Source organism: Rattus norvegicus, chromosome 10 (genome assembly GCF_036323735.1).
Source record: "Rattus norvegicus strain BN/NHsdMcwi chromosome 10, GRCr8, whole genome shotgun sequence".
Lineage (NCBI taxonomy): Eukaryota > Metazoa > Chordata > Mammalia > Rodentia > Muridae > Rattus > Rattus norvegicus.
This window is the reverse complement of record NC_086028.1, coordinates 13,267,507-13,277,402: the sequence shown is the minus strand read 5'-3', so window position 1 is coordinate 13,277,402 and position 9,896 is coordinate 13,267,507. Positions and strand designations below refer to the sequence as shown.

Sequence of the window (9,896 nt, the reverse complement as noted above, 5' to 3'; positions counted from 1 at the left end):
TTGATGTCTTAGCCTCAAGTCATCCTGCTGCCTCAACCTGCCACATTTAGCTGAGCACACAGCTGTGCCCCAGTGCTCCTGGCCCCATCTCTTACTTAACTCAGAGACGATTTAATTAATTAGAGACTATAATTAATCTGCATCAATCCCTCCACCATCTCCACATAGCGTGGCCTAATCAGAGAAGAGTGTTGGTGCATACAGGGTTACGTCTACACTCCAGAGAACTGGCTCGTGACCCCGTGCATCTCCTAGGGCAGGAGTCCCTTCCAGACTCTGCCCGACAGACCCTGACCTACTGCCATTACTAAATTCACCTTTCCTGACCCAGGGAAGCCCGGGAAAAAGTAATCAAGTGGTGCTAGGCGATCTCAGGGGTCCAGGTTATAGTGGGCACAGGGGGGTAACCTGCAGCAGTGTCCTGACCTGGGAAGTTCCACGGGCCTCGTGCTCACCAGCCAGGGACCCCTGATCTGCTTCAGTGGGCCCCAACTTCTCTGGTGCCTGGGCCAAGCCAAGAGATCTTACGGGCTCCAAAGAGTGAGATTGCAGTGGGCCTTGCTGTGGTCCCAGGAAGGAGCCAGCTTAGACACAAGACCCGAGGCCCCGAGAACCAAGAGCACTGTCTGGGCAGTGACAGAGCTTTTGGGAGAGGAGGTCAGACTGCTGAGGGGAGGTCCCTCTGCCTGCTGAGCCATTCATTGGCCACTCTGGAGAGCCTTGGGCTTTTGCTTCTAGCTCATGGCTTCCCCTTGGGTCAAGGCCTGACCCCCAGAAAAACGGGGCAAGATGGAGTAGCCAGAGCCTTGGCTTCTTGAGGGTGACTTTAGGGAGAGAAAGTTTCAGTGCCGTCACAAGAGAAGGCAAACACTTCTGCTAGCGTCACCTCTCCCTCATGCCCCACACCCGTGGGGTGAGAACCCACCCCTCGCCCCACATTATCACATGGATTCAACCCTTTATCCACACTAACAGCTGTTACAGGTGCAGGGGGCCTGGCAGACACAGCCACCTCCTCTGGAACATGGGGGACTCCAGACCCAAGGCTGAGGAGCTGTCCTGGGCCTTCAGAAGGACAGTGGAGAAGGCAGTGGAGCGCCATGGGGCTCTGAAGAGAGGGTCCCCAGCCGGCCCTGATCTGGGCAGTGGACGAAGACAAGCTGTAGGCTCTTTCCAGTTGGAGAACATGTCCAGCCCTCATGGCAAAGTTTCCATCTGCACTTCCAGGCCTGGGCACAGAGAGAGTCATGAGAAAGGGGAGCAGTTTCTAAGGAGAAGGCTGTGGGCAAGAGGCATAGAGTCAGGAGAAGGAAGATACCTCTCTGAGAAAATAACAAGCCAATGCCAAGAGGGCCAGAAGGGCTAGGACTCCAGCAGCAACTGGAACCCCCAAGGGCATTTGCAGCTCCCAGCTGGTGCCATAATTTTCCTGAGGAAAGAGGAAACAGAGTCAGGGGTCTGGGGAAGCAGGAAGGGAGGTTGGGCCGGGTGGAATTCCTACCTTTCTGCTCCAAACCAGTGGACTCTGAAACCAAGTCATGGTTGGTTCCTCGACAACCACTATTGGACCTCCAGGCTCTCAGTCTTCTTCCCAGAGGTCCCCACACCCGATACCCTGTCAGGTCAGTCACTGTAGCAACCACAAGGTCTAGTCTGATTGCAAGTGACCGAACAGGGCCTTTCTGTTTAGCCATCGCATCTTTCGAAAGTGAAACCCAGGACTCCTGTGAGGGAGGGGCAACGAAGAACTAGTATGACCCATAGCCGCCCTTCCTGAGAGGCCCCTTCAGAAGAATTTCATGGGCGGAGCAGACGAACTGACTCCACCTCTCAGAATCACCAACCACAACGGCAACAGAGTTCTCTGGCGCCCCCTGGAGGCTGGAGGCAAATGTAATTAGCAAAAGTCGCTACCCTCCTTCCTCTCAGAGGGCCAACCTGCTGCAAGACGGCTGGACACAATTGTGTCCATTTCCCCAATTGTGACATCCCTGTAGGCTCTTTCCAGTTGGAGAACAGAGGTAGAGGTAACTCAAGAAATGTTTTGATCTCACAGTAGATGGACAAAGTCAAGAGGATATCTGTGGCTAAGTGTTTCCCAGCCCTGCAGAGGCTATGAGCACTTATGACAAGCCAGCAGCAACTTATGTTACGATGAAGGTAAGGATGGTCTGGAATTTCCGGCCTCAGTAACAATCACACATGCTCCCAGTACGCTGGGGCAAGTGCTAAGCCCTGCCCTCTCACAGTTGGCCAGGCGGTGATGCAGACAGAAGAGCGAGGCTCAGGAGACTGACATGGGGTAGCAATAGGCTTTAGAGATCCAAAGCAGCAAACAGCACCCACACAAGGTCTTTCATAAGACCTGTGACCAGGGAAGGAAGATTCATGGAAGGTGTGATTCAGACCCAGATGTCAGATTGGGAATGGTGGGCTTCTGCACTGGGATCTACTCTCGTCCTGATGGACTCCCAAGAAGAAATGAGATGGGCTCAGATGTACCCTGGGAAACTTCCTGGGATAATGCCACCTGATGCCTCCACCCTTACACACATATGTGCACACACATGTGCCTATACAAATGCACACACACACACACACACACACACACACACACACACACACACACTGGGCAGGGCAAATCTGATATCATGTGCTTCCAAGGAAAGACAAGAAAAGGCCACCCACCCTCATGTCCAAATTATCTGTTCTTTTCTCTCTGCTGTCCCCACATGACAAGTCTGTGCATGCAAATCTATTGAGGAAATAACAGGCCAAGAAACTTCTATGTCCACGAGCGTCAGGCTTAGGCACTGTGACCCTACACTAACTTTCTTTTTTTTTTTTTTTTTTTTACACTAACTTTCAGTACTTTGGTTTCCCCAACTGTGAAAAAGCTCTACAGGGGAGCCTGCAGTGGGATTGCAGCCCTTATGGGAGGCATAGGAAAAGTAATGGGGGCTAGAGAGATGGCTCAGTGGTTAAGAGCACTGACTGCTCTTCCAGGGGTCCTGAGTTCAAATCCCAGCAACCACATGGTGGCTCACAATCATTTGTAATGGGATCCAATGCTTCTTCTGGTGTGTCTGAAGAGAGTGACAGTGTACCCACATTAAAATAAACAAATAAATCTTTAAAAGCAAAAAGGAAAAGTAATGGGACCTCTGGTCCAGGAAAAAAACAACTGGAAAGTGGGCACGGTGACCCATGCTTTTAATTCTTGCACTCTGGGGGGCAGAGGCAGGGGAATCTCTATGAATTCCAGCCCAACTTGGTCGACTACAGCAAGCTCTACAGTCCAACCAGGGCTACAAGTGAGACCCTGTCTAAAATATATAAGAATTTTTTTTCCTACAGAGAGAGATATCTGGTGTCCCTCTATAGCACATGGTTCTGTGGAGTTAGAGAACCCCAAAGATGTGGATAGGGACAGTGGTATCAGTGCCTAACACCTAGATCAGACTCTGCTTGAAACCGGGCTTCGACACTGAATAGCTAGTGAGCCCATGGTTGCCAAGGGCCCCTGAGCCCCAGTTCATGGATCTGCAGAATGGGGAGGTGCAACTGTTCCCCGAGGGCCTTGGGAATGCTAACAGGCTGCTGCCTGCACAGGGCTGAGTATGGAATGCTGGGGAAGTGTGTGCATCGAGGGGTGCAGGGCATGAAGCCTGTCTTACCTTTCAAAGGTTCCACAAGTGGCAGGGACACTCTTCCTCTTTCCACTAAGTGTCCCCAGCCTGGTAACTGAGCGCTCTTGTCCCTTTGCAGGAGACGGGATTGGGCAGATCCATCTTAAACTGTGGAGGGTTGTTTTAAGGCCCACTGTTCCTCGGCCAACTCTGCCATGCGTGAGGCCCTGAACGCTCACTTTTGTTCTTTGCTTCTTCCTCCACAGGACTGACTCTCTCACATCAAACGTGAGGGGACAGAACTACAGAGCCTCGACCTTTTTTTGCCCTCAGGTGGAAAGCGAAGGAAAACCCAAGACAGGTCTTCTTGGGGCGGCCTTGTTAGATGTCTGGAGGGCTCTGGTAGGGTCAGTACAAGAGGGGGACTCCTGGGTCGAAGCTCAGCTTGGCTGGAGAGCGAGCAACCAGAGGAGACACCCCTCACTAGCCTACAACCTAAGCTTGTCCATCTCCTTGGAATACCCCCCTCCCGTCGCACTCCCTGCACCCCTCAAGAACCTTCGCATTGGGGCATCAACTACACAACTGTAGGTCTCCCACAGCTAATCATTGATCTCTATCGTGTGCCCTTTTGCCCCTGAGAATCCTCTCTATGAATCTTGCTTCTCCATCTGCTTCAGGACGCGTGTTATAAAAGCTCAGGACTGGGGCTGGGGATTTAGCTCAGTGGTAGAGCGCTTACCTAGGAAGCGCAAGGCCCTGGGTTCGGTCCCCAGCTCCGAAAAAAAAAAGAACCAAAAAAAAAAAAAAAAAAAAAAAAAAAAAAAAAAAAAGCTCAGGACTGTCAGAGCTGGGCCGGGTTAGTAAAGGGTGGGCAGGCTGGTCTGATGGGCAAGGGGTCTGGACTGGGTAGGGCTGCGTAGAGTTCCCCCCCCATCTCCCTCCCCTGCTCCCCGCCCCCGCCCTCCCACGCACCTGCGCTGGCCTCCCCCCAAGCCCCGGGGCAGCACTGGGAGATCAGAGGACTCGGAGGAGTCGGGCTCAGGGGGAGGGGGCGGGGAATTTCCCCCCACGCCTGCCTGGGCCTGCTCCCCTCCCCCTCCCCTGCCAGGTGGGGGGCACCGCTTGGGGAATTCCGCCAAGGCAAGGCTCCGGAGAGCCTGGGCTGGGGTCCTAGAGAGTGGGAGAAATGGAAGCGGGAGAGGGGGCGGGCTGGAACCGGGGGCGCAGCTGCCTTCCTCCCCAGACACCAGCTGCCCCTGCCTGTCGTGGACTGAGAGTCCACGATTCCAGTCTGTCTCCCGAGATCAGGGTCAGGGAGTGGCGCTTTCTTATTCAAGTCAGCCGCGGCGGGACCTGGGGAGACAGAAGCCTGAGGATTCCGGGAAGATGTGCGTGTGAGCGTCTTACAATGAATGAATGGATTGAATGGGAGTGCGCGCGCGTACTTAAATCAGGGTGCTTGTTCCTTTTGACTGGGTGCTGCTGCGGGGAGGGAACCCTGTAACTCTCCCGTTAGTGTCTTCTAGAGTTCTGCTAACCTAGTCTCTGTCCTTCCATACCCTCTCAATAGAACCCACACCGACCATGGAAAAGAAAGAAGAAAGGGTGGAAAGGCATGTGTTGGGACGGTGGGGGTCCCGGGGATAGGCGTGGGAGGCGTCTGGACCTGTTGCCTGCGCTCCAGTCGCGGGCGGGGCTTCCAGTCTTCCCTAGGGGTGTGGGACAAGAGGGGAGGGACCTGAAGGGACACAAGGGGGGCAGGAGGCAGTGCTTTAGAGACCTGGGTGAGGGAGTCTCAAGGTGCAAGGCACAGTTCGATGGGTGAGTGTGGGGGCCCAGACACGGCCCAGAGACAGAAGGCCGAACCTGAGATCATCCTCCGGCCAGTTACCTTCCCTAGAGACCCCTGAAGAGCGACAGCCGGGTAGAGATCCCGGGAAGATATTTCCTGGTCCCAGACGGGCAACGCTGACAAAAGTAAGATCAGGACAGAAGATCAAAGGACAACGCCCCCTGCCTTTCAGGTCACCTGGGAGACCCTAGACCCCGTGGGCATCCCAGGCCGTGTTCCGTCCAAGGCACCTTCTCTTTGGCTAGGGAAGATGGGGACACCAGATCTGCAGGGCCTCCTCCTCCTCTTCCCGTTGCTGCTGCCGCCGCACGGGGCCTCAGCAGGGAGCCTGCACAGTCCAGGTGAGTTAGGCAAGGCGGTCAGGCCAACGTCACTGCTCGCTCCCGGGCTTCTGTGCCCAGAGAATGGGTCCCAAAGCTGGAGAGGCGGGAAAGCAGGCGCCTTGGAGCAGTTGAGCAGCCCAAAGGCCCCCTCGGGGATGGGAACTGGAGGGTACTGGCTAGGACCAGGCAGGAGTTGGGTGACGAGTGAGGAGGCTCAGTGAGTGTCCAGACTTCTCCAGATCCCGCGGTTTGCCGGGCAGGCCTGTCCGAATGCTTCCAGGTGAACGGCGCTGACTACCGCGGCCACCAGAACTACACCGGCCCGCGCGGAGCTGGACGCCCTTGTCTTTTCTGGGACCAGACGCAGCAGCACAGCTACAGCAGCGCCAGCGATCCCCAGGGCCGCTGGGGGCTGGGTGCGCACAACTTCTGTAGGTGAGGAGCGGGGGTGGATGGGTGGGAGGGTGGATGGGAGGGGGTGGGAGGGAGGGTGAGCTTCAGCAAGGCTGGACCAGTGGTGGCAGGAGGCGGGGCAAAGAGGAGTCGGAAAGATTTAGGGGCGGGCCCTATCTCATACGAGGTTCGCAAGGTTTGCAAAAACCCTGTTTTAAAGCTATGTGGGACTTAGGTGATAGTTTTCTACAAAACCTCCAGTCAGGGCCAGAACAAAAGGTTTACATTTTCAAGGATGCGAGTCTGGTTGGACCCGCCTCTGGAGTGATTTCACTGGCTCTGCCCTACTTGCTGGAGCAGCATCTACAACCCGCCATGTGAGGAGTTCAAAGTCACAGTTTTCTTCTGGAGCATCATCCGTCAGTGGCTGATGTGGAGGCCACTTTTCTGCCCAGCCACAAAGCTTAGAGCTTATCATTTGCACCAGTTTTATGCAAGAGTAGTGAGGACCCATTGAAGTCGGGGGTGGGGTGGGGTGGTGGAAGGGCTCTCATATGAGATCAAGAACAACAACCAGACAAACAAACAAACAAACAAACAAACAAACAAAACCCTCCAGGCTCTTATAGAGACGTCTCCTTTGGGAGCCGGTGGAGAATGTGTGCCGACAGAGAGAAGCGTGTCCTCTGTAACACACACTGCTTAGACCATAGGCCGGATAGTAGGCTTCTCACCACCCTCCTCCCAAACACAGGAACCCGGACGGCGATGTGCAGCCCTGGTGCTATGTGGCAGAGACAGAAGAAGGCATCTACTGGCGCTACTGTGATATCCCCACGTGTCACAGTGAGTCAGCTCAAGAGCCCACCCTGCCTGAGGGTCACTTTCAGAGATGAGACTCTGACTCTGCTCCCTCCACAGTGCCTGGGTACCTGGGCTGCTTCGTAGACTCTGGGGCACCCCCTGCTCTCAGTGGTCCCAGTGGCACCTCCACAAAGCTCACAGTCCAGGTGTGCCTTCGATTCTGCCGCATGAAGGGCTACCAGGTACTGTCCTAGAGCCCAGACCAGTGACCCCTGACCTTGACCTCAGGACCCTACCCAGCTCCCAACACAGATAACAAACTTGACCCTCATCACCCCTACCTCCACCCCACTACTTCACCCATATCCACCATCCCTGCCTTTGGGGTCACCCAGTCTGTGCTCCCAGCTGGCTGGCGTGGAGGCTGGTTATGCCTGCTTCTGTGGCTCTGAAAGTGACCTGGCCCGGGGACGTCCAGCCCCTGCCACCGACTGTGACCAGATCTGTTTTGGCCACCCAGGCCAACTGTGTGGAGGTGATGGACGACTGGGTATCTATGAAGGTGAGGTGTAGACCAGATTGAAGGGTGGAGTCTAGTGTACCATCCCCCCACCCCCGTAGGAGTGAAATCGGGGAAACCTATTGGAGTGGGGCGTGCATGATAGGGAGATTAAGAGGCAGGATCTGTAGTGGGCGTGAGGCTGAACCTGATGCTAAGCCAGCACTAGATTAGGAATTGGTCTGAAGGCGGGGCCTAAGAAACTGGGCAGTGGCAATACTGGGGCGGGAATGAGGCCTAGCGTGAAAAGGGGAGTCTTTCCATCCGCAACTCTGCGCTGGAAAGGTAGGCTGGCCTCTGTTTCTTGACTGCCTGCTCTGCCCACAGTGTCTGTGGGTTCCTGCCAGGGAAACTGGACGGCTCCTCAGGGTGTCATCTACTCCCCGGATTTTCCGGATGAGTATGGACCAGACCGGAACTGCAGCTGGGTACTGGGCCAACTGGGCGCTGTGCTAGAGCTCACCTTCCGCCTCTTCGAGTTGGCTGACTCTCGAGACCGGCTGGAGCTACGCGACGCCTCATCTGGCAACCTGCTCCGTGCCTTCGACGGCGCCCATCCGCCGCCGCCCGGGCCGCTGCACCTGCGCACTGCTGCACTGCTGCTCACCTTCCGCAGCGACGCACGAGGCCATGCTCAAGGCTTCGCGCTCACCTACCGGGGTGAGCCAGGGACCGGTCCTCCTACTGCCGCCTACATAAACGTACTCCTGGTCTCCTCACCTCACACCTCTCTCCGCAGGGCTGCAGGATACAGTGGAGGACAGAGCGTCTCCAGAGGATTCAGCTGAGACTCTCGCAGGGAACCCCGATGGGGCTAACGTGAGCTGCAGCCCCAAGCCTGGAGCGGCACAGGCTTCCATAGGTGGTGAGGCTGATTTGCAAGGTGGGAGTTAAACATGGAGTGGCTTCTCAGAGGCCTGTCCTCATCGCACCCCTGTGCCCGCAGCCCGAGTCTTCTCCACCGTGATGGCCATCTCTGTGCTGCTGCTGCTGCTGCTCCTGTCGCTACTGCGTTTGCTGCGTCGACGGTGCGGGCGCTGGGGCAGGGCCTGAGGGCAGAGCCCGCACTGGGCACCTGATGGCCTCGTGCCTCGGTGTGGGGTCTCTGGTGGGAAGCTTGGGCTGGGGAACAAAGTTAGGAAGGTCCTGGGTTCTTGAGTTAGCAAGGCCTTGGGAGAATTGGTTCGCAGGCAGAGCAGGATGTTAGAGGCAGGACTGGGTTTGGGTCCAGCTGACGTCTGCTCCCTCTCTAGGAGCTGTCTGCTGGCTCCAGGAAAAGGGTCTCTGGCCATGGGACCTTCCCGGGGCCCCGGGAGAAGCTGGGCTGTGTGGTACCGCCGGCCCCGAGGGGTGGCCCTGCCCTGTCCCCCAGGGGACTCTCAGGCTGAGGGTCCTGCTGCGGGCTACCGGCCCCTGAGTGCCTCCAGCCAGAGCTCCTTGCGCTCGCTCGTCTCTGCTCTCTGACCACAGACGTACGTGAGTCCATCACCTCTTCTGCCAGCGAGATGGACATCTGAGATATTATGCAGCACCCTACCTCGACCTTGTGCCCCTTTAAAGGCAGCTCGGTCTCTGGTCATCTCAGGGAGACCAGAAAAATCGGACAGGAAGCATCCGGTGCTATTTTGGGAACTTGGCTTGACCCTTGGGGTACAAATGGCTGAAGCCAAAGGGCAAGGGGAATCCAACACCCTAATTCATGGACCTTGATGCGATGGGTGGTGTTTGGTTTCAGGGTTCTTTGCGCCTCTTTTGGGGATGGTCCTGGACTGCTGCCCTCGATGAAAGGTTAGGGGCCAACAAAAGTGACCTAAAGACTCACTATAGACTTTAAATAAAAGGCCTATTTTGGTAGAGGCTTCAAGTGTTTTGCACGAGGAAAGACCTATGTTGATAAGGGTGTGGGCAGGGGAGCTGCAGGTGAGATGCTGGGTGTTCACAAGGTGAGCTTTCTCATGAGAGGATGTGGAAGTTGGCCGTGGGTAGTTTTATGAGGAAGAAGCGCCTCCCTTGTCCCTGCCAGAGTAGAAGGGAACCATGGGACTTTCCCTTTCTCCTGCCTTTGCCCGTTCCTTCCTGTACTGGGCAGGGCTGAGGGTGTGCTTTGTGGGCGATAACAGGGAATGAGTTGGGAGGAACCCAAGCTCGAAGCAGCCTAGCCGGAAGGGCTGGGCCTCGCTAAGGGCTCCAGGTGCACCACACGTCTTAGACGCTGATGGAAATATACCCCAAAGTGGGTGCGAGCCGGTGCTGCTCGGATCTCATCTGAAGGGGGCCTTAGCCAGCAGCACCTTGGACAGTGTCTGACTGTGAGCTTTGAGCTGGGTAGCCAG

At 56.0% G+C, this 9,896-nt stretch overlaps 2 protein-coding genes across 3 annotated transcripts; one reads left to right on the top strand and one right to left on the bottom strand.

The window, feature by feature from the left end:
- Window positions 1–867: 867 nt before the first annotated feature.
- On the bottom strand, window positions 868–1,792 carry 9530082P21Rikl (RIKEN cDNA 9530082P21 gene like). The gene is made up of 2 exons (NM_001134569.1): window positions 1,319–1,792; window positions 868–1,229 (listed from the first exon to the last, which is right to left on the bottom strand). The coding sequence occupies exons 1-2, from the start codon at window positions 1,692–1,694 to the stop codon at window positions 1,198–1,200; spliced, it is 408 nt and encodes a 135-aa protein (NP_001128041.1). The 5' UTR covers window positions 1,695–1,792; the 3' UTR covers window positions 868–1,197.
- Window positions 1,793–5,299: 3,507 nt separating this feature from the next.
- Window positions 5,300–9,417, top strand: Kremen2 (kringle containing transmembrane protein 2). Of its 2 annotated transcripts, NM_001395107.1 has the most exons (10): window positions 5,417–5,453; window positions 5,657–5,825; window positions 6,068–6,242; window positions 6,955–7,046; window positions 7,122–7,246; window positions 7,413–7,566; window positions 7,891–8,223; window positions 8,303–8,428; window positions 8,510–8,591; window positions 8,817–9,417. In NM_001395107.1, exons 2-10 carry the CDS (start codon window positions 5,735–5,737, stop codon window positions 9,025–9,027), a joined length of 1,389 nt encoding a protein of 462 aa, NP_001382036.1. In that variant the 5' UTR covers window positions 5,417–5,453; window positions 5,657–5,734; the 3' UTR covers window positions 9,028–9,417. The 2 variants fall into 2 exon arrangements, with proteins under 2 accessions (XP_063124620.1, NP_001382036.1); XM_063268550.1 differs by having other exon boundaries at window positions 5,300–5,825.
- The last annotated feature ends 479 nt before the right edge of the window (window positions 9,418–9,896 follow it).